This window comes from Macaca fascicularis, chromosome 8 (genome assembly GCF_037993035.2).
Source record: "Macaca fascicularis isolate 582-1 chromosome 8, T2T-MFA8v1.1".
Classification (NCBI taxonomy): domain Eukaryota; kingdom Metazoa; phylum Chordata; class Mammalia; order Primates; family Cercopithecidae; genus Macaca; species Macaca fascicularis.
Genome location: NC_088382.1, coordinates 29745059 through 29772443, shown reverse-complemented (window position 1 = coordinate 29772443; position 27385 = coordinate 29745059). Strand labels below are relative to the sequence as shown.

Here is a 27385-nt window from a genome sequence, read left to right as displayed (position 1 = left end):
ACAATCCCATCCTCTGAAGCCTGGTCCAATAAACTGTGCCGGCTATGGGAGGGAGGCTGGGAAGGAGGTGAATGGCTGCCTTAAGAGTCCGTGATTCTATGTTATTATCAGGCCCTTTTGATTTTTGTTTCACAGGCTCCCCACAAGGAAAGATTCCAGTCCTGACCTATCATTAGAGAGTCATTAGGTCATAAACACTACAGATTCAACCTAAAGACAGTAGGGTTTTCTCAGGGAAACCAGCACAGCAGGTGGCCACAGGCTGTGGACAGCAGTCCACGTTCCAATTCCCCTCTGCCCCTCGCACCCACCCCGTCCCAGCAGCCAGCCCTGCTCCTGCTCACCACCACTTACTCCAAGTCCTAACCAGTGCTCTTTTAGGGAATTAGCCAAGTAAAACCTTCCTGAACACCAAGGACAGCAACTGAAGGAGGAGGCTCTTTCTAGTGACAATTAGCTCAGCCCCTCCATGGTTAAGCTTCTGGGGAGCATCTGGCTGTAGAATCCACCCTGGCCAGATCGCAAGAGTGTTATCCCACTCCCTCCATGAAGAGGACAGGACGGAGCAGGGAACAGGGAGCAGAGGGCAGCTCTGAGTTTTGGAAAATCTTGGCAGCATTCATTCAGTTTCAACAGAAGTCCAAGTATCAGAACAAGAACTGAGATCCATGATTCTCAATCCCAGCTATCACCTTGAGGCTTTCAAAACGACCAATTCCAGGCCCACCTAGAACAATTCAGTCAGAAGGTCTGGTCTCTGCATTTTGTTACAACTCCCCAGGGGATTCTAATGTGCAGTCATGGTTTTTAAACCACTGCCCTAGCTCATTGCAAAATTCCCTTAACTGGACAGCAGCCTCAGCCGCCGCGACCCAACCCCCAGCAACATCCCCTCTGTCATTAGGGGAACACTTAGTCATATTCAAAGAAAGCTACCTCCCAAATGGGTTAACCAGAAAGAACTCTAATTTCTACTCACTGTCACTCCCCTTTATCATTACCATGGCAGTTAAGACGCTCTAAAAGCAAAGAATTTGAGCAAATGGCTTCACCCAACAATCACAGAGAGTCAAAGACAGAACCCTCAAAACCCAAAGAAATCAGTAATCACTTCTTAAGAAGAAAGAGAAAGGTCAGCTTGGGGAGGAAGAGGGAAAAAAAAGAGAGAAACAGCCCTTAATGGGTGACTTGGGGTCAGAGCCATGGATGGTTAAGTCAGAAAACACAAATCCCTTGGCCACCCACAGTCAATTTTCCCTTTAAAACTAATGTACCGGCCGGGCACGGTGGTGCACGCCTGTAATCCCAGCACTTTGGGAGGCCGAGGCCGAGGGATCACCTGAGGTCAGGAGTTCGTGACCAGCCTGACTAACATGGTGTAACCCCATCTCTACTAAATACAAAAACATTAGCTGGGCATGTTGGTGCATGCTTGTAATCTGAGCTACTGGGGAGGCTGAGACAGGAGAAGGGCTTGTAACTGGGAGGTGGAGGTTGCAGTGAGCCGAGATTGCACCATTGCACTCTAGCCTGGGGAACAAGAGTGAAACTCTGTCTCAAAAAAAAAAGAGAAAAAAAAAAGCTAATGTACCAAACAGGCACAGTGGCTCACGCCTGTAATCCCAGCACTTTGGGAGGCCAAGGCGGGAGGATGGACTGAGGCCAGGAGTTCATGACCAGCCTGGGCAACATAGCAAGACCCCATCTCTACTAACAAATAAAAAATTAGCAGGGTGTAGTGGTGCCCACCTGCAGTCCCAACTACTGGGGCAAGAGGATTGTCTGAACCTAGAAGTTCAAAGCTACAGTGAGCTATGATCACAACACTGAACTACAGCCTGGGTGACAGAGTGAGACACCATTTCTGAAAAATAAATAAATAAAACTCTCTACACCATTAATTTTTTAAAGAAGGGCAGAATGCTCACCTATTATGGGCTGTCATAAAAAGCTAAGAAAACCAATCCAAACCTAGGCAGGGAAAATGAAACAGGCGCTCTACCCTGGTTCCTATCTTGAACAGAGAGAGAGATATTAAATGAAACTACTGAAAACTTACAGTGTGGTTAGGTGTTTTCTTAAGCGACTCCGTGGGTATATACCTGCTTACTGAACACCCTTTCCCCTGCAACTCAACATGGAGGCTATACCAGGACCAGTCGCATTGCAAGCTTTGCAGGGAAGGTGGGCAGAGGGGGAGGCAGTGCCAGGATGGGGTGGTTTCCATCCTGTGCTTCCCCAAGCTCTGGGATTCTCCAGAGGCAGAGGGGCTGCCATGGGGGGATGACAAAGAGAAAGCAGAGAGGATCTGGGCTCCCCCACAGCCCACCCGCCACCCACCATTCCAACCAGAGCAGTTCTGCGTTCATCAGTCTCATGTCTCAGGTGGAGGGGGTTCCACACAAGGTTTCACATGAGAACGGGTTGCCCCGGGACAACGACGCTAAAACTATTGTGCGTAGAAGGAGTAACGGGTCTGGCTCCCATCAGACTCATTGGGCAGCTTCTCCGGCTGCCCACACAGCCAGCTCCGGGCATGTGGGGGCCTTAGAAAAATGGAGAGGACACAATTGCTGTCCTCAGAAGTCTCTGCCCAGCTCACTCAGCCAGGACACAGGACAAGGGCACCCTCGGACACGTGTGTCATGGAAGCTCTCATCTAGCAATGAGGAACCCTGAGATGCAACCACTGAATGCCTGACCCTCACATCTAAAGGTCAGGCAGACCTTTCTAGAGCTTGGCATTCCCACGGGCCCCACCTCCACTCCTGGCTCCAGCTGTCAATCAGGCCAGCAGGATCAACAGGAAGTTCCCAATAGTCTGTACGACCCAGCTCTAGGGCAAGTCAGACGACCCAAGTACTGGGAAACACTCAGTGCTGCGACTCTCCAGGCTCCATGTGCAACACCCATAGGCAGAGTCAGAAGTGGGATGAGGGCACCTGAAGGGGTGGAAGATCACCACCCCAGTGAGTCAGGCTCATTTCCAGCACCGTAACTGCCAGCTCCCAGGGCCCAGCAGGGGCAAGAAACCCTGGGATATTATGAAAACTGCCACAATGTCCATGAAACAGGGTCTAGACACCCACTCGGGGATGCCCTTGCTTCTGGAAGGGCCTAGAAGTCCCTAGCCCCCACAGGCCTACCCAGCCTACCTGGCTAGCCCAACCCAATGACTCCCTTCATGAGAAAAGCATTTGGTAAAGTGTGCGTGCTGGACCTTTGGGAAGAGCTGTGCTATCTCTCAGGATGCTCCGTCATTCCTCCTCTGCACTGCACCAGGCATTAGGAGATCCCTCCGCTCTGCTCAGTGCCAGGCATTAGATCAGCCCAAACTATGCCAAGGGGGCGGATGGATTCTTCCAGTCCTGCCATTGAAGGCCGAGATTCACACAGTGACACCTGAGTGGACCCAGGCCCCCAGCATCTACCTGCAGAGGGAACCCGTGTCCTCAGGAGAAATGTGTGACTTCAACCATGTGGGGACTGAGGGGACGAGGGGAAGAGCCCAGAGAACCAGCCCACACCAATGGCCCACTGGATAACGTGGCTTTCTAATCGCCAGGCCACAGGCAGATTTTGTGGCAACAAGTTTGGTCCTGGACTTTGAAACTTGGGTCTGATGTGGTCAGGCGTTTTTGTAAACACTTTCTAACCCAAGTCAAATGAGTGCTGCAAAGGGAATAATCAAAGTATCAATTACAGACACATCCATATTACAGTGTGTGCATGGGTTCACACATGTGTACTCGCCATAAGGAGGGAGCAACCCAAATGCCACATGGATGAACAAATGACAAGCCGTGGATGTACCGCAGTGACACTCAGGAGCCACGTCCCTTCAGGAAGCCACCTCGCCTTCCTCCCAGCCCTCCTGCCTCCATGGGGAGGCTCACTGGGAAGAGCTGGGACAAGCCCAAGGCCCTTGGGGGAATGACTGCTGGGTCCACCGTGGTGTCGGGATCATGTGATTTCTCCATGTTGTGACCCTCTGTACTTGGAGAGCAGGCTCTCTCACAAGAGGACCAATGAGAGAGCTACTGTTCCCACCCCCTTCTAAAGAACAGCCCGGACAGAGGGAGCTGTCCCATCCAGAACCACAGGCCATGCCTGGGCTCTGGGCCTCCCCTTCCTGCCACCCTCCCCCACCACGGCCAGAGCTGACCACAGGGACTCAGGGAGCCGGGGCTGCAGAGGGAGCCACTGCTGAGCAAGCGGCTGCTTCCACCAGGGTGAACACAGTCCACACTGGATACCTAAACCCTCCTCCCTCTTCGTGACACTAAGTCTCTTGGCATCACTCAGAGGAAGCAGGAAATCAAGTCTCATTAGTGTATTCATTCATTCATTCATTCATTCACTCATTCATTCACCCATGGGCATTAGCAGAGTGACTCTGAGGAGTGAGGCTGCCCAGGCGGCAGGGAATAGGAAAATGTAGGAGACAGAGGGGCCCTTGACTGAACCACATGCAAGGCTGAATGCCACCTGGGCTGTGGAATAAAAGCCCAACATTTGCGAAGGGGCTACACAGCAGCCACACATCACAGGAGGAGATCAGTGAATGGGGAGCACCCAGGCTGGGCCACCAAGGGTGACGGAGCTTCTAGAGGTAGGGAAAGAAAGGGAGGGCATCCCTGGCTGAGATGACAACGCAAGTCTGGGCTGGGGCAGCAGGAATAGGCCATGTCGCGGAGGGCTCTGATACTTGGGCTGATTCTCTGAGCAAGAGGGAGTCACTAAAGGCCTCAGAGGAAGAAGGCAGCACAATGAAAGCTGCGCCAGAAAAACAGCCTGGTGAGAGGCAGGAGGTGGGGGATAGACAGCGAGACTCCTCAGAGGATCAGGGCCAAAATCCAGGAAGAGGTGACAAAAGTCAAATCTGTGTGGGTAAGGGAATGAGTGCAAGAGATAACACAGAGATGAAAGCAACTTGAGGCAGCACGAGGACATGAAGATGCCAGGGTGACTCTGCAGATACCGCCAGCACGACCTCGAAGGAGCCCTCTCCAGGACTGGGCACTGGAAAAGTGGCAGGGAGCAGACAGGGAGTCCGACTGGGGACAGTTGGATGGAGGTGCCTGATGCACATCCAGGGAACCACAGCCAAAGGAGAAGTGACAAGGCTGGTGGTCAGGAGGGAGGGCCCCTTCCAGCCCTGCGGCGGCAGCACCTCCCCTCCTCCTCCCTGCTAGAGTCCAATCCCCATCTCCGCTGTGCGGTGCTGCCCGGGGACCAGGGAGCCTGCTGGGTGTGTTGTGCCTGAGGGTGCACATCCTCTAGGAAAAGCCTGGAGTTCAGATGAGCAGAAATGACATTTAGAACAGTGGTTCCCAAGCCCTGGAGATCCAAAGTGTGCAGATCCAGCATGGACCCCTAAAAGTCATGCTTTCAAACAGCTCCCCAAGCACCAGATTCAAATACAGGGTCACAGGCCCCACCAGCAGATTTGCTACTTTAACCAGGTAAGGTGAGACCCAGGACGTGTAATGTTTCAAGATGCAGCCCATAGAAGCAACACACAAAGCACACAGTCCACCAGCCATGCCCGGACAGCGCCCGCTCTCAGTGAATGCTCAGGCCAAGCCCTCCAGCAGCTGGGGCCTGTTTCTCGGGCTGCGCGGGGGAGAGTAGAGCTCAGTGTACAAGAGATGGGACGGTGCCAGTATCCACCAAGGATGAAATGACAATAGCTACCACGTGGGAGTGCTCACTACTGGGCAGATGCTGTTGTGGTGCCACCACAGTCCACCTCTGTCAAAACTTGTCCCATTTTGCAGATGAGGCCACTGAGGCTGAGAGCAAAGGTGGCCCATGGCAAGCATCGAGGCCAGAGCTACAGGTGTATGTTCCACACCTGGCCAACTGCACCGACGCACAGGGTAAGTGTTGGCAAGTCGTGTCTGTCCCTCTGGCCTCAGTCTTCCCCTCTATAAAACAGAGGTAACTGTTCCCAGCTGCTTGCTGGAAACTCTGGGATCCTAAACTCAAATGACCATGAAGGCCCTGGGAAGCCCGCAGGGTTTTCCCCAAGCAGCAGTGCGGCTGCCCCCGCAAGGCCTCAGTCGGTCTGGATGCCGCCTGCAGGGTATGTCTGCCGTCTCTACCCACCCACCACTGGGTGGAAAGGGCAAAGGACGTTCCCCCTGCTCCACACTGAGTCCTCCTCATAAAGATCTCATTGTGCGATTCTCAATAGCAGGCTCTGTTTAATGGCAATAATATTATCTTCTGCTGCTGACATGCCATCTCCTTTTTTAAACTGAGAATATTTGGCTGTGTTTTCCTCTACATGCAGCGCCATTTCAGACAGAAAGGAGCCTCCAGGGCCTGTGACCTGGGAAATGCAGAGCCAGCAGGGAGGCAGGTGAGGATTTACCTGTGAGGGCAGGTGACATGGTGACATGGTCTGGAGAAGGCCAGGGGATGGAGTGCCCAGGGGTGGGGCCGGGGGCACTTGGGAGGAAGAGGGAGACTCTTGTACCAATTCGCTTCAATTGTTTATTTTAGCAAGCAGCAGTGGGCCTGTGAAGTTTCCAAAGTGCCCTAAGCATTTCTTTCTGGACTCAATACATTAAGTCAAAGAAAGCAGCAGGTCATATGTGCCAATGAAGTGGTATTAAGCTATTTCTCTTTGCAAGGCCTCCTTCTCTGTGAAGCAAATCTCAGGACTCACTCACTGAAAGCAATGCGGAACGTATGACCAGCAAACAGAAAAAGGAAAATTCCTCAGTTCCTCATCTGTATTATTACCATTCCCTCCCCCGGGGAAAGGCAGGCTAGCAGAAATTCTACAGGGGTCAGTAACCATAGGTGGTTATTTGTAAGAGTAGTTAGTACTTTTCCCAGACTATAGAAGCAATGGCATTTGGGGGTCACAATGCTAACCATACACTGCCCCCTCTGATGACTTTCATTCCTTGAGGTTCGCTCATTGGATGCCCCATTCTATCGCCGGATTGCATCGCACAGCCTCCGTGCAAATGCCATAGCATTCTGGCCAAGGAAGCAGAGCAGGCGGTCAGACTCGTCACTCCTCCTTCTGGACCACCTGCCCATAAGGCCATCTGCTGACTCTTCCGAGCTCCCTGGGCCAGGTGCGGCACTCAGAGGGGGATGTTCCTCGTCCCTAAACAGAAGGAACCCATCTGGATGAATGGAAAGAAGGCCACAGCCGCTGAGGGGGAAGAGAAATTCAGGGTGGTGGCAAGAAGGCGATGCTTCTGTGGTAGCGAAGGGAAGGCAGGAAAGAGTCAAAAACAAGAGCGGGGGCCAAAGCACGGGGCGAGCGTGTGGAGGGAAGAGGCAGATCCAGGAACGCAGGACAGGAGATGGTGGGCTGAGGGGTTCTTTCCAGCAAGTATGAGAGAAAACAGGGCCTTTCTGTATCTGCTGAGCAAAGTGTACTTGATTAGAGGCAAAATCTCTCTGAGTTTCAGTGAATGAGTTTCAGTGAATGGACGAATGCAGGGGGCTGGAAAGGACTTCCAGGGTCACCTAGTGCAAATCCCTCACTGCAGACGCACAGCTACAGCATGGAGTAGGGTAGTGACTCAAGGTCACACAGCAAGTCAGTGTCGGAAGGGGGCCAGCACTCCAGACTCCTAACTCCTGGCTGGGGGCATTTCCCTCTCCAATGATAGATGACACTGACCATTCGCGCGATAATTTTTTCGTTTTTTTTTTTTTGAGATGGAATCTCATTCTATTGCTCAGGATAGAGTGCAGTGGTGCACTTTCAGCTCACTGCAAGCTCCGCCTCCCGGGTTCAAAGATTCTTCTGCCTCAGCCTCCCGAGTAGCTGGGACTCCAGGAGCACGCCACCATGCCTGGCTAATTTTTGTATTTGTAGTAGATTTGCCATATTGGCTAGGCTAGGCTTAAACTCCTGACCTCAAGTGATCCACCCGCCTCGGCCTCCCAAAGTGCTGGAATTACAGGCATGAACCACAGCGTCCTGCCAGAGAAATATTGTTTTTAATGGCTTATTGACTCTTTGTGACCAATCCAGGGGCCTGCAGGGTCTCCCTGTGAACTCCAAACCGAGGCAGATGATCACCCTGATTAGGCCTTCCCAGCTGACACCCAAACAGTCTAAGCTTCTCTAAGTTCAAGTGTTTCTCCACAGCCCGCCCTGGAGGAGAGGCAGAAACGCCCACAGGTGCCAGTGATTCCCCAGCAACTGACAAGGTGCAGGCTCTGTTCTCCCCAGGTGAGAACGAAAGGTCCCCCCGACATCCCTGGAAAATGGCACCCACTAGGTTAGAGGGCAACGTATGCAGCAAGACACAAGTCACAAGGCTTACACTTGGAGGCTTTTCTCAGTGGTGCCAAGAAAGCTGAAACAGGAGAGGGTTGTTCCTGATGCTTCAGACCCTGAAGACCAGGACAGAGAGAACGCCAGAGGGTGAGTTGTGATTTAAAATGCAGGGGAATTCAGACTAGGAGGGGATGGCAGGGCAACATTCCTCTAGCTCAGGCAAGATAGAAAAGAAGCTTCCAGATAGACCCCAAAACCACATGCAAAAAGACCACCACTAGGAAAAATAACCAGTAAGAAAGGTTTTTCTATAGCAGAAATAGCTAAGTTCTTTCTACTCAGACCCTCTTCTGAACTGAACTGCTAGCTTTTCATATATGACGGACTCCATGTTGACTTTCACTCTTGGATGCAATCCTTTTTTTAAAAAATATGTATCTGATGGGCCACTGTGCAGCTTGCCCACCTCCTCAAAAACAAAATGACATTTGTCAAAAGGACAATCAGTGGGCATGCTGGAATCTGGCAGTTCACAAGCAAACTCTTAATATTATGTGTGCTGTGTCACAGTGCTGTAAATACAGTTCAGATTTGGTTTAACTAAAAGCACAAAGCAGCCAGGCACGGTGGCTCACACCTGTAATCCCAGCACTTTGGGAGTCCAAGGCGGGCAGATCACCTGAGGTCAAGAGTTCGAGACCAGCCTGACCAAAATGGAGAAACCCCGTCTCTACTAAAAATACAAAATTATCCAGGCGTAGTGGTGCATGCCTATAGTCCCAGCTACTCGGGTAGCTGAGGCAGGAGAATCACTTGAACCCAGGAGGGGGAGGTTGCAGTGAGCCCAGATCGCGCCACTGCACTCCAGCATGGGCAACAAGAGCAAAACTCCGTATCAAAAAACAAACAAAAAAAAGCACAAAGTCCTTGGAGCAATACGTAAGGGGCACCCAACTGTGGGTTCCAGTAATTTTCGTATCTAAAAGACAATTATTATCTGGGGGTTCCCCTCCAGGCAGGGCTGTCCAATTCCTTTTATGTTAAACCCAGCCTAGAGAGTATCGCCTCCATTTGATTTTCATATCAGAGGAATAGGAGTTCCTGCTTCAACATTTCATTATTTGCATCCCATCCTCATTCTACAAAGAAGTGCTCTTAGGAATTTTTCTAAAAATCACAATCAAATACTTATGCTCAATGGCTTAAAGTTGGTGGCGCTGAAGATGACTTCAAATGTCGTGTTTTCAAAACCACATTTTGGGGTCAAGAAAGACAAAAGTCCACATGGAGAGAAAGCAAGAAGCCATTCATCTTATCAAAACTCCTTAGAACCATACTCTCCAGTTCAATGGGAGAACTTACAATTTGACAGAAAATGAGCATAAATAAATAAGACAAATGGTTAACACATCCTCACCCCCTTATTTGGTAGATTGAACTGTGGCTCAGGACAGCAAGTTTTGGAAGAAGAGAATCAAACAGCACAGACTTATTTGCAAACTCTCACACTTCCTAAGTACTGCAATGATGATTTTTAAACTTCTTACTAATCATGGTGGTTCCCCCAGCCAGGGCCGCCTTGGTTCCTTGGAAGAAATCATCAGCAGACGTCATTCCCTGGTCAGGCATCTGGAAACGAGTGTGGACGTCAATTCCTCCGGGGATCACCATCCGGGAGTGGGCCTCGATGGTCTTCACCCCTCCTGGCACAATCAGATTTTCTCCTATTTGCCTAAATAAACAGGGTTGGTGATAAGGGTTGTAAATGAATCGTGGACTCAAATGGGATCTGACAGTTACTTTCACTAACCTATAAACTATCCTCCGCTCTGTGCTGTGAGCTTTTCAGATCATTGTCATGATTCATAATAAAAACACTATATACTCCTATCCCCCAGCAAGAGGCAATGCAGAGTATACTAGAAAGCAAAAGTTAAATAAGGCACCAGAGGCCCCACTCAAAGACGTTTTGTTCCCAAGAAACCCCCCAAGATCAAATGATAACAAGGCCCCAGGGTATTTCTAAAAACTGTCATTAAACTTTCTTTACAACATCTGCAATTGAGCTAATTATCCTATAGCAAGTTTCTCCAGACCTGGCTATACTTTGCAAACATTTATTTTTATCATATCCTTTTCACCAGAGGGAAAATAGGGGTGGAAGGGTGAGGTAGAACAAAACAAAGCAAAAAAAAAAAAACAAGTGAACACTATGATTGCAATGATTTAAAATTTTGGAAGCGTGTGTTCAGTTATTCAGATAATGAAAAAGCTAACAGCTGAAATATAATTTAAAAAGGCAGAAAAATGAATATTCATTATGTTGGGGGACATGATTCAGTTTCAATTTTTAAAAAATATTTTTACATCGTTCTACCAATTTTTTAAAAAGGAGAATTAATCTAGGAGAAGTCGATAAAGTTCTAGAACAAATTAGTGATGAGTAAAAATAGCACACAGGCCTGCACACTTCTGGGCCAGTGTCGTTCTACCAGACCAGATCGTGCCGTCTTATAATTGGGGGAAAATGGAACATGAAAGTCATGGCATTTGAGAGCCTGCAGCTGAGACTGTCACAGCAAACACACATGGAAAAAACATTAAACGTGGAAATGTTAAAATCTATTTTAGGTTCGTAAATCTGGGTGTGAGCTCCCAGGCCACTCCAGTTTTCCACTCCTCTGGACCGGTTTAAAGCTATCCCTTGATGAATGCTGCTTATTTAAAAGCTGTCACTGGCTGCAGTGTTTGTCTTTAAACAGATGTGCTATTTCTCCAGAGCCCAGGGAGCTGCCCCAGTAGGAAGGGCAGGAGGATACTGGGATGAACTCAGCTTCCTTAACCCTCTGGCGTCCAAAAATACCCAAACTCAGGAACTGCCCTGTTGCTTCTCCTTTGTAACACTAACACAATAAACACAAGGGCAGTCTTATTTGCACTAGTTGCCACGTAGAATAAAACCTAAAATTCCCTCAGGATTTAGGCAGTAATTTGTCTGTATTACTTGGTAATTAACTTGGTGTCTTTCTTTGGCCCCTCCAACTTGGATTCTTGATGAAGAAAGCAGACGTGCTGTCTTAATAGAGGAGACTGTCTTTCACGTTTGCATTCTTTGGGCAATCCAACCCAAACAACTACATTCTAGGAAAACCTTTAATACATTCAACATATCACAAACCAAGTATTTGAGCTGGCAACAAAAAGATATCATATCACCTCAGTTAAAAATAGTAAATTACATAATACATAATGCAATGGGTGTACATTAATTGTTGCTTTGAATTCCCTAAATTTGAGTTTTCAAATTCACTAATTACCACCAATCAAAACCCATTTAAAACAGATACTAAGTTGGTCACTCTCTGATGTTCCTGAAGTTTGATACTATGGATGCTAATGGTAGCTAATACTTGGAAAGCCTGGAAAGTGTTCAAATACATCTGTATATCATGAGTTACACTTACTTGATCAACCCATCTTCCATGTATATGTCTGCATAGAACGACTGGTCATCATTAACAATTTTACCTCCTTTGATCAGAAGACGATCGCTCTGAAACAAAGAGGCAGTAAGGTCACAACACGTAACTGACCTGTGAGAAACAGGTGCTAAGATATGTGAGTTAAGGATACATTGTCACTATTCAAAAGTGATGTTCAAAATAAGCCCATTTTGGAAAGGTTCAGTGACAAAGGTAAGCCTATATGTGGCAACGTATTCATCACCTGATGAGTCAGAACACACAGGGAAAGCTTATCCTAGATAAACGAACCATCTATTTCAATTAGACATTGAACTCCAAAGAAAAAAAAAAAAAGCAGTGAAAATTATTTCATATAAAGAAGATAGGGCCGGGCGCAGTAGCTCACACCTGTAATCCCAGCACTTGGGAAGGCCGAGGTGGGCGGATCACCTGAGGTCAGGAGTTTGACACCAGTCTGGCCAACATGGTGAAACCCCATCTCTACTAAAAATACAAAAACTGGGCTGGACGTGGTGGTGGGCACCTGTAATCCAGCTACTTGGGAGGCTGAGGCAGGAGAATTGCTTGAAGCAGCAAGCAGCAGGCAGAGGTTGTAGTGAACCGAGATCACATCACTGCACTCCAGCCTGGGTTACACAGCAAGACTCCAGCTCAAAAAAAAAAAAAAAATAGTACTTTTTAAAATGGGTTTTGGCTAAACCTCAATTTAAAAACAAACAAACAAACAAAAAACACCCACATATAGGAAGGCCATGTCTTGGAAAGACTGCGTCCAGCACAATTGACCAAAAAGTCTGCTGTCACAGGATATACCACACAAACACACTGGATTCAACCACAGCAAGGTTTCCATTCAGTATGTCCTTTATATTTGCATTTATCTTTGAGGTAAATCACAGGAAGTATAGCAAAAAGGGAGGGAAAAGACTACAAAAAATACGCCATTTATGCCATTTAACTAGGCTGTTAAGAAAAAGGTAAACTCCCATGAGTAAGTACATGAGATAGCAAATTCTAAGATGCAATGCACTACAGATTGCTGATGTACTTATATTTTAGCCGGTGATATTTATGCAAAAAAAAATAAAGGACAAGCAGCAGATAAAGGCTGAGAATGTGACAGAAATGCTACATTATGACTCATCGTTATTGCAAATGCTAGCAAATGGAAGGGAATGCTAGCACTGCGTGTTCAGTAAATATGCACCTGTATTATCCAGAATGGGCTTAAACCTTGCAAGCTGAACCATACATTGCCCTTTTAATTTAATTAAAGAATTTAATTCTTTTGGCAATAGTTAACTCAAAATTCAGTTACGAAACAATATTCTCGGCAAGTGCTATCTCTCTTTAGCAGTTACCAAGAAAAGGAAATCATAGAAAATCTTTAAAAAAGAGATAAGCTACTAGAGAGCAAGGGGAAAAGATAATTTTACACAAACACACACACTTTAGTTCATAAAGTATTTATTGTCTCTCTAACATACTGAAAACCAGTAAGATCATTTTAATTTTGTACACTGCAGGGTCCTTGATCCTGACGTAGACTTTGGAAAGCCAAGGGAGAACAGCCAACAATAATTCCTGCACCTGTATAAGGTAAGTGTAAAGACCTTTACAAAGCCCTGCCGTACACATCATGCCATCAGAGCCTCGAAAGAAGTCTGTGAGGTGGATGTGTCTATTCCCATGACACATAAGGAAACTGAGGCTCAGAGAGGTTAGGCCACTTGCCCAGGTCACCCAAACCAGTGCACTTGTCCTCTGTTTACAATGATCTCCACCTCCCTCCCAGACCTCTAAGCTTCCATGGAATAAATATCACCTGGAAGGCAAGGAGAGGCCTCACCCTTCACCTCCTGCCTCCACAGTCACTGTGGTACCTGCCCCAGTCATCACTGCGAATACCCCGAGCCAACATGATGCCAAGAAAAAAAGTGAAACACCACACCCCCGTTCACTCTAGTGCCTTCCAGAAGGCTCTTACATAAGAGGCTGCCAGTGGTGAGGGAGGGAGGAATACCATGCTATAGGTCCTATGATAATGCAACCAGATTTTTTAAAGGATGGGGGGGGCGCTCTTTAAAAAAAAAAAAGTCTTGTTGATTGTTTGCTTTTTTTTTTTTCTCCCCACACTGTCAAAATGAAGCTGCCTGTTCATTCACGAAGACAGCAAATTATTTGAGGCTTGCTGCAAATCTGCTCTCCATCCTCCCTCCCCAGAGTCACCACTCCTTCCTTCAGCGCAGTGAACACACAAGGGTGGGTGCCCCGTGCCCGGCCCTTTGGGATCTTGGGTCTTTTACCTTCAAGAAGCAGCTAGCGCCCTTCTTCAGCTCATCCTAGAAAATCCTCCGAGCACACGCCCCCTCCCCTATGCATTTGCTCTCCTTCTCTCTCCTGCGGATGGGTGTGCCCTTGTGCTCGAAGAGGAAGCCGGGGTGCCCATGGCTAAAGAGAAAACCAGAGCCAAAGCGCGTCCCTATATCCAGCCCTAAAAACACATCCTGACTGTTTTAAAAGACTCTTTCGATCTCTGCCTCAGTCCTGGGTTCTACCCGGGAATCAGCTGGCCGGTTGCGATTGCACATCCTTATATAACAATGAATTTCCCTGGCGTTCCCCCGTCCCTGGGATTTCACTGGGGATGGAAAGAATAGGACGAACGAATTTTTCCAGGAAAAGATGGGGAGAGGGCGGGAGCAGGGGAGAGGTGGGAGCAAGACCGGTGCTGATCTCTGAGGCATCGCTAACCGCACAGACATTTTCCCCGTGGTTTGCAAACCAAGAAGTCCAGGCCCCAGCACCGCGCCGAGCCCTCCGGCCGCCGCGATCATTGTCTGGCCGGGGCCGGGCCATCTGCTCCCGCGTCGCGCAGCGCCATTAGCGCCCGGCCGCTCGCCGCGGTCCCCGCGCCCACCCTGCAGCCCGCTTTGTATGCGCCAACACGGACGCCTCCTGGGCGGCAGAAGGGGCGGAAAAGGGACGCGAAAACGAGCCCGAATCCCCGCCAGGGCCCCGGCCCCGAACTACAGAGCGAGAAAACCGGGGACGGCACTCAAAACCGGTTCCCGGCCAACAAGAAGCCCCCGCCTGGCCCCCCGCCTTCCTCCTCTGCTCATCACTTCGTCCCTGTTTTTCCTTCCCGTTTCCACACCATTCCGGTACACCCTGCCCTTTTCAGCATCCCTCTGCTGTCATTACGCCTTCGGGCTCAAACCCGCTCCTTTTTCCAAGGACCTGGAGAAGGCTCCAGAAAGCCCTTTTTGGGAGGGGGCGGAAGACCCGGGGAGGATCCAAGTCCCTATCTCCCCACCGCTGCTGGAGGAGTCCAGCCTCGCAGCACGCAGCCCAGAGAACAATATCCGAGCTCCAGGCATGCATATTCAATCTGGCATCCATTTGCTTGCACCCCGCAGGCCGGCGCTGCAGCATCTCTCACTGACAATAAAAGATAGACCGGGTCTGGCGCGCTACCTAAGGCTACCTTCGTGCACTCGCGCTCCTGTTTAATGGCTTGCAAACGATGCGACTTCTAATCCTGGATCACTGCATCTCCCACAACCACCACCACCATCACCATCGACTCCGTTAGCAACAGAAAGAAAAAGAAAAGTTCGGTCCCTCTCCTTTCCCCTCCTTTTTAAAAATTCCTTAGACCTTCTGTGCTACAAAAGGTGACTGGCCGACCGCAGATTTCCCAAGTACCAAACTCACCGTGATGCGTGGAATATTTTTCTTCCCCTGATAAGACATCTCTCTCCTGGGAAAAAATTAATTTCAAGAGGGCAGCTTTAAGGCAAAAACTGCCGGGAAGGGGACTCGGGTTTATTTTTGTTGTTGTTTTTTTTTTCCTTTGCAAGATTGAAAAAGGTGCAACCGCTTAGCTGGTCTTGCTATTAGGAAATTTCAAGAACGTAAGGGATGAATGCAATCCTCTGTCTCTCTTTCTTCCTCTCCTCCAACACAGCCCCAGCTAGGGCGGAAAAAAAAAAGAGAGAGAGAGAGAGAGGGAGAGAGAGAAACAGGAGGGAAGGGGGTGGAAATAAACTACAGCAATAAAAGCCTCGGTTCAAGTCGGCCACCGTGGCGCATGCGCCGCCAGCCACTCCCTTTCCTCTCAGGCAAAAGCCATCCGCTTCGAGAGAGACGAGCAGCGATTGGCCGCGATCCTGGAATATGTAAATTTGGGCCGGTGGGGCGGGGCGCGGCGCGAGAGCGCGAAATGCGGCAGTGAGCGGCCGGGGGCGGCAGGCGGCGCGGGCGCCCGCGCGGGGAGCGCGCCTTTCGCGCGCTTTCTTCGGGCCGGGGCGGTGGGGACCGGGTTTGGCGTCGGCCCCAGACGCTCCTGGGCCACGCGGGGACAATGGAGGGATGGTCGTCGCGGCCAGGGGGAGGGGCGGGACCCCGAGACGGCGGGGCTTCGGGGCGGCACGCACTCGCCCGCGCGCGCCCCGGTGCCTGCCCGCCCGCGCGCCAATCCGCGGCGGCCGCCGCGGCAGCCCCGCGTGGGGTGACTGCGCCGAGCCAATGGCTTCGCTGGCGGCAAGCGCGCGACTGCACCGCCGGCCGGCGCCGCGCGGCCCGGGAGGGCGCCCGGGCCCTCCTCCCCCGCCGTTGCTGGCGCTGAGCTCCCCTGGCCCCCGCCCTGGCTGGGCTGAGGACTCGAACGGCGGCGGGCGGGAACCAGGCGGGGAGGGCCCGGCCACGCCCGGCCCTGGAGAGGGCGGCTGCACCCGGGAGCGTCCGGGCCCGGCTCCTGGGGGCGGGGAATGGGCGCGGGCCGAGGGGAGGCTGCAGAGACGGGATCTGGCCCGCATGGAGGCGCCGGGCTGCAGGATATGAGAGCCCTGAGGAAACCCTTCCAACTCCGAGCCGGGAAGGAGGCATCCGGGGAAGGCTGCGGGATATGGGAAACTCCGCCCTGAAACATCCTTTTGTGCCTTCCGGCCGCGAGGAACTTAGTGGGGCGGAGGAGTGGGGAGCAGCCGCAGCCCGCCGAGGCCGAGGTGGCCGGATGTGGGCCCTGTGCGCCGGCTTTACAGTCACGCCCACCTCGGCCCCCGGCGGGGTGCGTGGGGGCGCAGGGCATTTTGCTGGTGCCTGCAGCGCTGTCGGGGGCAGCTGCTGGCATCCCATCGCCCCGGGGGCCTGAGGGTTTACCGGGCGAATGGATGGACCCCACACCGCACCGTGAGGCAGACAGTAGGAGATGAGCTGTGGAGGAGCAAGAAAGGAAGATTTTATATCCCACAGGAAAGGGAAACTGAGTCTTGGGGAAAACCTACTGAATCGGAGTTAAAACCAAGAGTGTCCTGACTGCCCAGGCAGAGCCTAGTCACTTTAAAAGGCACTCAAGGCCCCTTCGTGGCCCCTTCGTAGCAGTTGAGCAGGCCTGGGACCCCTTAGCTTTGCCTGTCCAAGCCATGCTGGGATGCTCTAACTTCGGGGTCCCTGGGAAGGAAAAACGCTGATCCAATTGATCCTCAGGAATCTACCAGGGCCAACCCCCGTGGGAGGTTGCCCTGGCAGGTAGAATAACTACAACATCTGGACCAGCCTTTGTAGCTCTCAGGCTTCTCTGCTTGAGGTCAAAGGATACATGGAATCCCTACGTAATCCAAGCCATGGGCGGGGGAGGTGGGGGGAGAAAGAATATGTAATTGGCTCACACCTGCTCAGCAAAGCTTAGCTAGAAAAATCCGGAATAATTCGGGCTGCTGTGGGCCTGACTTCCAATCTTTATGCCCTTCACCACCTTAGCCACCTTAGGGGAATGTCCGTCCTTCCCGACTCAGAGAAGGTTTAAAATTCTCCTTTTCAGTCCTATATCTCTAAAAATCTGAAGTCCCAGAAAGGAGCTGTAGGGCACTCAGAAAGTTTCACCGCTGGTTAATTCAAGTTCAATTTAGCCGTGCACCTGAAGGAGAAAGTGAAGCACTTCCCCCTCCAGCAATCTGATATACCGCAAGCAAGGTGAGATGATGTCGGCAAGTATTGCCGTCAATTGGTAATGGTTAAAGTCAAGTGTCTGAGAAAGCTTAAAATATGCCTTTCTACTTGTCAAAAACCAACAGTCAGTCCCTGCTTTGCTGCTGACGGCAGTGGAGAGGAGTGTCCTATTAGCTCACAAAAAATACTACTTGGCAAGGGAGTAAATAACGAGACTCAAATTAATTTAAAACAAAGTAACCTCTAATTATATTGTTTGTATTCTTGTATTCCCTACCGCCATCCGCGTTGTTTAAGCTTAATGGATTTAAATATATCTTGTTATTTACCAGTTTGCCATTGAATCGTTTGTTTTGTGATAAAAGCTTCCAAGAGCTTCTGTGTCTGTCTCATTGGCTTCAGTTCTATAGCCATTGCTATGAGGTTTAGTCCATGATAATTGACGTTTCCACTCGTAAATATCTAAAAATGTAAGGTATAAACTGATTTGTCTGTTCTGACTAGAGCCTAAGAGAGTATTTGGCACATAAAAGATACCAAACAAATGGTTTAAAATGACCAAGGAAGAGAACTGTCTGCAACCTGCATTTCTTAACCATATTTACTGTTCAATGCAATGAGGAAAAGTAAAAAAGGGCCAGGGAGAATTTTCCACCTGCTTTGCACTGATGAAGGTGGAGAAAAAAAAAAAAAAACCACAGATAAACAGGCCTCACACTTTTACTTCAGAGATCCTTGTAAGAATTAAATGAGAGGCTGGGCACAGTAGCTCACACCTGTAATCCCACACTTTGGGACGCCAAGGCAGGCAGATCAGTTGAGCTCAGGAGTTGGAGACCAGCCTCAGCAACATGGAGAAACCCCGTCTCTACAAAAAATACAAATATTAGAGACCAGCCTGGCCAACATGGAGAAACCCCGTCTCTACTAAAAATACAAAAATCAGTCGGGCATGGTGGCAGGGGCCTGTAATCCCAGCCATTCGGGAGGCTGAGGCAGGAGAATCACTTGAATCCAGGAAGCAGAGGTTGCAGTGAGCCAAGATCGCGCCATTGCACTTCAGCCTGGGCAACAAGAGCGAAACTCCATCTCAAAAAAAAAAAAAAACGATAACTAAATTAGCCAGGCGTAGTGATGGGCACCTGTGGTCCCAGCTACTGGGGGCAGGGGAAGGTTGGGCTGAGGCAGAAGGATCAGTTGAGCCTGGGAGGCCGAGGCTGCAATAAGCCATGATCGTGCCACTGCACTCCAGCTTGGGTGACAGAGTGAGACCTTGTCTAAATAAATAAATAAATAGTTTCTTATACGTTCTCTAGAAAAACACTCAATGAAAATTTCCTGTAAAATTACGAATCATTATTTGTGAATCTAATATTCGTACCTTTTCTCAAGCGTGACTTTTCTGAATTTTTAAACATTGAATGCATGCCAAACATGAGAAAGCAATGTAAAATTGCCCGTTGCGCAATCACAGCCCCTTCCCAAACCTCCGCTTTCCCATACTTTTCTTCTGGCAGCAGGAAAGAGCCAGATGTGGTACCTAAATGAGACAACGGTTTAGTGAAATGGTAACATCCCGAGCATTCTGCATGGTCTGCAGGAAGGGAGGACCTGCCTGAGCAGATCCGTGAGTGGGAAGAATGTGTTTTAACCAGGTGCTGTTTCAGAGTCTGACCCCTGTCTTCTCCGCAGCTTCAAGTCCTCTCCCTGGGCACTTACTCTGTCCCCATGCTCAGTGGGTGCACGCACACAATGTCAGAGCAAACTTCTCACTGCCCCTGAAAACAGTGTGCCGTCCCTAATCTACATCTTGCCCTAAGCCGTTCTTTTCCCTTCCCTCCCTCTAAAACAACTGAAATGTCACCTTGTCTATGAAGTTTTCCCCATCCTGCCCCTGCAGCCGTGAGCACTGCTTCCTGTGTTCAGCCCTACTATAACACCATCACTCTGTAATGACTTGCCCAATTCTTCCATCAGGCCATGACTCCTAGAAGCAAAGAGCTCCCTCTTCTTCCAGCCACCAGCACACTGCCTGGTCTCTGGCAGGTGCCCTTCACATTTGGTGCATAAATAAGTGCTGTCATTGCTATGACGAAGACAAAAGGTTCTTACACCAACGTGAGTTTTAATGTCAAAAAAAAAAAAAAAAATCCCCAATGCAAGCAAGCCTTTCCCTTAGGACTATCACTTTTTTTTTTTTTTTGAGGTGGAGTCTCACTCTGTCACCCTGGCTGGAGTGCAGTTGCATGATCTCGGCTTATTGCAACCTCTGCCTCCCAGGTTCAAGTGATTCTCCTGCCTCAGCCTCCCAAGTATCTGGGATCACAGGTGTCCACCACCACACCCCGCTAATATTTGTAATTTTAACAGAGCCGGGGTTTCACCATGTTGGCCGGGCTGGTCTCAAACTCCTGACCTCAGGTGATCCGCCCACCTCAGTCTCCCAAAGTGCTGGGATTACAGGCATGAGCCACCGCACCCAGTCAGGAATATCACTTTGTCAGGCCTTCCTTCTTGGCAGCCTCCCCTTCTCCAAGCCCCTGAAACTCCAGGAGGACCTAATGTTATTATTAACAGCTTATTAACAAAACTGCTGTGTATGGCCAAGCCTGGTAGAACACAGGGAGACAGCACCCAATGCTAAATGAATGTCGGAGTCATACAAGGTGTCTCTAGTAATTTTTTCTCCATTTCTGAAACTGTCCTTTACTCCATCCTCCATTATTCTTTGTATATACATCCCTGTGTGATCCCATTCATCGCAGTAAACCATCTACACGATATGATCCTCGCTGACACCATAACTAGGTGAGTGTGATTTTTCTTCCATTCAAGGTTTGAGCTCACGGGGAAGAAAAACGTTCAAAATCTTACTCACTCCTGGCCAGGCGCGGTAGCTCATGCCTGTAATCCCAACACTTGGGAGGCTGAGGTGGGCGGATCACCTGAGATCAGGAGTTCGAGACCAGCCTGGCCAACATGGTGAAACCCCGTCTCTACTAAAAATACAAAAACTAGCCGGGAGTGGTAGGGGACACCTGTAATCCCAGCTACTCAGGAGACTGAGGCTGGAGAATCACTTGAACCCTGGAAACAGAGGTTGCAGTGAGCTGAGATTATGCCACTGTACTCCAGTATGGGCAAAAAAGCGAGACTCCTTCTCAAAAACAAACAAAAAAGTCTTACTCATTCCTTATCCTTACAGAGGGCCTGACAAGGCTAGGGGCTCAGGCAGGACTGAATGCAGGGAGGGAAGTATGAGTGGAGGCACCCAGCCAGCCCTTTGCACATGTTCACATCATCCAAGCTCCAGGGAAGTGGGGCTGGGGAGATGCAGACATAACTCCAGTGCCCCAGGCGACTGTGCTGCTCTCAGTTCCTCAGCATCTGCCCGGAACGTGTTCCCTCCCTGACTAGCTCACCACTGCTCTTGGTTTCATGTTCCCCTTTAGGGAGCTAGAGTAGCCATTTCTGCTTCTGTGGCGCCCTGAGTTTCTGCGTTAGTGCAGTGTTCAGAATGTTACAGTGTAGGGGAACTCCAAAGCAGAAACTGCTGACAAAACAGAGCCCAGAGGTGGCAAAGAAAATCCCCATGCCCAGAGTGCTGCAATTGGATGCCAAGGGCTGTGGCCTCTAATGCAGCCTGCAGAGAAGGTTGAAATGAATGCGACAGTAAGGAGAAGCTGCTGGAATCCTTCTTTGCCAAAAACAAAGGGCATTGACTAGGACACTTGAGCTGGAAGTGATGCCTTCTTCACTGCAGATGGAATCAGGCAATGACGATCGTTTTCTTTGTGTGTGTAGCCCTGAAGGGGCAGAGACTGCGGATCAGATCAGAACCTGCCCACTGCCTTCCCCTGTGGCTGCCTCCTTTTAGCAGGGGTGACGGTGGTGACAAATGAGGGTCAGCAGTGACTGGCCCTCTGAAACAGATGCTGCTTTGGCTAGAACTGGACAGACTGCCGGCCAGCATGGGGGCTCTGCTAGGATCCTGAGGACACATCCTCCCTACAGGAAGACAAGAGGCTCATCTGTCCAAATCCTGCTGGACAAGAGGGCACAGAGGGAGCATGACTTCACAGAATCTAGTCGACTCGAGCTTTCTCCTCTTATCCCTAGTTAGTGCACACACATCCTGAAGAACTCCTGCAATGCCCACCCTGCACCTCATTCTCTGGGTGACTACAGATTTTCCCTGGGGTCTTTCTATCCCTGACGGGGACAAAGGGCACCTCGCTCAGCCATCGTGCCTCAGGCCCGCCCTCTGGTGGCGAACGAGGAGTGTGCGTGTGGTCACCTGCGTGCTGGTCTCCAAGCCAGGGCAGGGCCTTGGAGATCACTTGTTTCTGTTGGAGTGCCCAAGTACCCCCCTCCGTCAGAATCACCCTGAACAGAACAGACAACCTGAACAGAATATCCGGAGGTAAGGTCCAGGAAGGTTTTTAAACTGGTCTACTTCTGGACACTTAGCGACAGATCCAGCCCACTCCACCCTCTATTTATAAAAGGAGGAAAACATGGACTAGGAGGAAGGGCTCACTCCCTACCCAGTGAGGGCTCCACTCACCACAGGGCATCACTGGTCTGCTGTTTGTCCAGTGGGAACATTATGAAAGAGTGGTAAATATTATCACTCTCGTTCCCCTTGTCTGCCTTCTGGAAACAGTACAATCTTCTAAAATATTGTTATGCTGTCAGTGAGGAGGAAATTAACATTTATTAAGCACCTGCCATGCTCTAGGCATGGCATTGAGTGCTTTAAATACATCTGCTTTAATCTTCTCCAAAATCCTACTGGGTAAATCTTCAGATCCTCATTTTACAGACGAGGAGAGAAAAGCACAAGGAAACCTCTTATTCCAGGCCCAGATTCTAATTTGGGTCTGTGTGACCCCAAAGCCCAAGGGGCTAATTCTTTTTTTTTTTTTTTTTCCTTTTCTGAGACTGAATCTCACTCTGTTGCCCAGGCTGGAGTGCAGTGGCGTGATCTCAGCTCACTGCAACCTCTGCCTCCTGGGTTCAAGTGATTCTCATGCCTCAGCCTCTCAAGTAGCTGGGATTACAGGTGCCCACTACCACGCCCGGCTAATTTTTGTATTTTTGGTAGAGATGGGGTTTCACTATGTTGGCCAGGCTGGTCTCAAGATCAGGCCAGGTCACAGATCCTGACCTCGTGATCTGCCCGCCTCGGCCTCCCAAAGTGTTGGGATTACAGGCATGAACCACCGCGCCTGGCCGAGGCTAGTTCTTTTAATGGTAAAGTGCTTGTTTAGTACAAACTGGGACCCCCCCTTGTGCAAGAAGTGGGCACAGGTGATCCGCTGTCTTTCTTTACTCCTTCCACTGTCCCCAGTCCACATTCCTTAGATGTTTCCCCTTCTCCTGAAATCAATTATCCATCTCTTTCTTTCCTCACCACCCAATGTAACTCAGTTTCACTTAGTGGCCCTGGCCCTTCCCTCATAGGAAACATGACAGATGAACATAAAGGTTTAATGAATGATAAACGCTCAATGTGCTACTCTGCTAAAAAGAGAAGACCCTGGTTAGTAGAATTTCAGACACCAAGCCAGGCTGCTCGCATAAATAAAATGCAAACTGTTTATCAAGTCTGCTGCGTGTGATCTTGCCCTTCTTTTTTAAATTTTTTACTTTTATTTTTAGTAGAGACAAGAGTCTCACTATGTTACCCATGGTGGTCTCAAACTCCTGGCCTCAAATGATCCTCCCAAAGTGCTGGGATTACAGGCGTGAGCCACCGCGCCCGGCTGATCTTACCCTTCTGTGCTTTCCCAGCCCTATCCTGTGCTTCGTCCCCAAGCTCTCTCACGCCATAGCACACTGATCTCCTTCCTTTGCCTGCAGGGGCCCTTTGTTGCTGCTGTTCTCTCTTCTCCCATCTCTCCTTCTTGCCCATCCATCCCTGCTTCAGGGAGGCCCTCCGTGACCTCCCTCCTGATGCCAGCCCATGTATTCCTACTCTTCCCTGTCTCAACACTATCTCTTTAATAGCAACAAGTATAATTTGGAAGTATGTTTGTGCATTTGTTTACTTGGGTATTTCCAGTCTGTCTCTACTTCTCAATTGCAAAGCCCCTAAGCCACCTAGTCCTCCACTCCACCTCGCAGTGACCACACAACACTCAACAAACAAGAGTTAAATGACAAATGAACAGGAGAACCTTTCTAAGGACATCTGTTCTTCAGCCCAGGTGACCGAGGCTTCATCTTCCACCTGTTGCGTCCCAGATATGTACCTGCCATTCTCTAATCCTGATTCATCCCAGGCTTTGGGTGTTTTTTGTTTTTGTTTTTTTGTTTTGTTTTGTTTTGTTTTGAGACAAGTTCTTGCCCTATCACCCAGGTTGGAGTGCAGTGGCATGAGCATAGCTCACTGCAGCCTCAAATTCCTGGGCTCCAGTGATCTGCCTCAGCCCCCTCTTGTAACTGGGACTACAGGTATGCATCACCATGCCTGGCTAAGTCTTTTTATCTTTTGTATAGACAGGGTCTTGCTATGTTGCCCAAGCTGGTCTGGAACTCTTGGGCTCAAGCGATCCTCCCGTCTCGGCCTCCCAAAGCAGTGGGATTACAGTTGTGAGCCCTCACACCTAGCGTTCACCCCAGGTTTTTAAAAGACCAGATGGTGAGGATTCACCTCACTGGATAAGGTCTCATGGCCTAGGTTCTAATGATCCACGGCAGAGTGTGCAGATTCCTTTTCTACTGGGATCTGTCCTTGGGAAGCATCAAGCCTCACATTCACAAAGCTCAGCTGTGCCTGGAGGTCCAATCATGATAACTGCAGCCGGGTTCCTCTTTTCAATCCGGCACTCAGGCTTGTACTCACCACAGCCAGAAAATATTGCAGATCCCCCTCAACTGAGCCCTCCTTGATTCAGAATCTGTGCCGATTCTGAAAAGGGCCAAGCAAAAGGGGTAACTATGAACTCTGAAAGTGTAAATAACATTTCAGGAGTTTTCATCCCTTAAAAGAACCTGCCACGATCGATGGACTGAAAACTGCTCACTCATCCAAAAACACGCCATAGCTCTTGGCCATTTGTCCATTTCGGTTCCCTAGAGGCCACTTTGGGGCGATTTATTAGCTTAGTCTGTGAATGCTTGAAAGTAGTCCATTTGGGTATTGTAAAGATTTAACAAAATTCTGACCTTTTCAGTAAATAAATTGGTCCTCTTTCTGCCCTCCTTACTCCCCCACCCTGTTTGTTTTCAAGGAGTGAGAATTTATTACTGACCTTATGTGCCAGCCCTCAGGAGACCAAGGGGATCAGGAGGTGTTTACAAGTTCCCCATACACAGTCCCCTTCTTGTAGTACAATGCTGTAGAAAGAGAGGTCACAGATGAATGGCATGTGATGCTTTACCAATGCTTTACCAGCTCCACGCAAACGGTGCCCCTCTATCTAGGCTTGGGCTGGGGGCTCTCCACCCGCACAATGTCATCAACCCAACGACTGGTCTCCCTCCGGTTTCTGGGCACATCCATCGTCTGGAGAAACCAGCTAGAACTCTTCCTATCTTCCTATCAAGCAGATAAGGAAATCACTGGAAGAATAAGCAGCCAAATGCAGTTGTGCTGGGAATAACCATCAGTCTCATTTGTGGGCTTTACACTAAATTCTACATCTGTGGACAGTGTTTAACTCCTGTGGGCACTGCCAAACCAGTGGAGGAATGAGTGCCTGCATATGTCCCCTGGGGCTCAAGAGTTCTCTCTGTTTCTTCAGAGAATTAGAAATGGAGGTAGAATAGTAAAAAGGCCACTTTGGCCGGGTGCAGTGGCTCACACCTGTAATCCCAGCACTCTGGGAGGCCGAGATGGGCTGATCACAAGGTCAGGAGATCGAGACCATCCTGGCTAATACAGTGAAACCCTGTCTCTACTAAAAAATACAAAAAAAATTAGCCAGGCATAGTGGCGGGCGCCTGTAGTCCCAGTTACTGGGAGGCTGAGGCAGAAGAATGGCATGAACCTGGGAGGCGGAGCTGGCAGTGAGCTGAGATCACACCACTGCACTCCAGCCTGGGCAACAGAGCTAGACTCCGTCTTAAAAAAAAAAAAAAAAAATAAGGCACTTTAAAAGGACAGGGCACTGATGGAAGAAAATAACACTGGAGCCTGGAGAGACTAAGTGGGAATTGATGCCCTTCATCTCTCCTCCTCTCCGTCTAAGGCCACTACCTCACCGGGGGCACCATCTTTGCATTCCCTGAGTGTGCCAGGCTGTTTGCGGCTCCACACTTGCGCTCACATGCCTGCCTCTCCGAGTGTACCCAGACCCCTCACACCATCACTCCTCTCTGCAACCATTCCTTAGCCCTCAGGTCCAGCTGGCTGCTCCTTCTCTTATGCCCTCACTGGGGTCTGTACAGACTCTTGGCAGAGGGCCAAAGCAGTCTCCTGGACTATTTCCTTGTAGTGTCTCCTTCTCTTAGACAGTAAGCATCTTGAAGACAAAGACTATACTTTCTTTCTCTTCAGCACCCACCATATGGCCTTGCATGTAATAGGCAAACAAATTCTGAAAGGAAGGATGGATGGATGGATGGATGGATGGATGGATGGATGGATGGATGGATGGCAGATTGGTGGGGTGGATGGATGAATGGATAAGTGGGTGGGCAGATGGATAGATGGATGGATGGATGGATGGATGGATGTTCATATGGATGGATGGATAATTGGATGGATGTGTAGGTGGATGGATGGATGGACAGATGGATGGATGGATGGATGGATGGATGGATAAATGAATGGGTGGTGGATGGATAGATGGATGATGGATGGATGGATGCTTGCATAGATGGATAGACAGATGATGTGTGGATGGACAGGTGGGTGGATGGATGGATGGATGTTTGTATGCATGGATGGATAGGTGGGTGGGTGGGTGGGTGGGTGGGTGGATGGATGGATGGATGGATGGATGTGTGGGTGGACAAATGGATGGACGGATGGGTGAGTGGGTAGGTGGATAGATCGAGGGGTGGGTGGACGAATAGATGGATGATGATTGAATAGATGGATAGACAGATGATGAGTGGATGGATGGATGAAAAAGTGGATGGATAGAAGAGTGGATGGAACAGATGGATGATGGAAGGATGGACACTCAGGTAGATGGATAGACAGATGATGGGTGAATGGATAGACGGATGGGTGGGTAGGCAGGTGCACAATGGATAGATGAATAAACACATTACACAAATGTCCCCATTATAAAATGCAGTCACACTGGGACTGGAGTCTAACATAACGTTCCGAAGCACAAAATTTACAACCAGGTCCTGTCTTAGGCCTCATCCATTTAGTTAAAGTTTCTAGGAGGACTGTGGGTGGCTTCTTTTCTATTCTCTTTCTTCTCATCATCTACTCCTTTCCCTCCTGTCAAGCCTGTGAGAGGTTTGCCTTGAGGCTGTTGTCAGTGTCCTTACCTGCCCTTCAGTCCTATGAGCCCCACTGCTTTGTCAACCACCCTCTGTTCAGTTTGTAATCAAGTCCAAAGAGGACATGCGTGTCATAAGGCCCTATCGTCCAAGAGTTATTATTAGGTATTTTCTCTTTGAGAAAATATGCAGCATTTCACAGTAAGCAACCGGGTAATTCCCTCAGGTTTAGAATCCCCTCCTTTCTCCTGCAGGGCCCCTTTGCGGGAGGGGGATC

At 49.6% G+C, this 27385-nt stretch overlaps 1 protein-coding gene across 3 annotated transcripts in view; it reads right to left on the bottom strand.

The window, feature by feature from the left end:
• DPYSL2 (dihydropyrimidinase like 2) overlaps nt 1–27385 on the bottom strand; it is a 138455-nt gene that overhangs the window by 65382 nt on the left and 45688 nt on the right. The window contains exons 1-3 of one of the 3 annotated variants that reach the window (XM_045398998.2): nt 15463–15824; nt 11725–11813; nt 9808–9992 (exon numbers count right to left, since the gene is read on the bottom strand). In XM_045398998.2, the coding sequence (XP_045254933.2) occupies nt 9808–9992; nt 11725–11813; nt 15463–15501 (313 nt within the window). In that variant the 5' untranslated portion in view covers nt 15502–15824. Of the gene's footprint in view, nt 1–9807; nt 9993–11724; nt 11814–14051; nt 14284–15462; nt 15825–27385 lie in introns of those variants that run through there. The other 2 variants (XM_065519000.1, XM_005562887.4) reach the window with 2 other exon arrangements.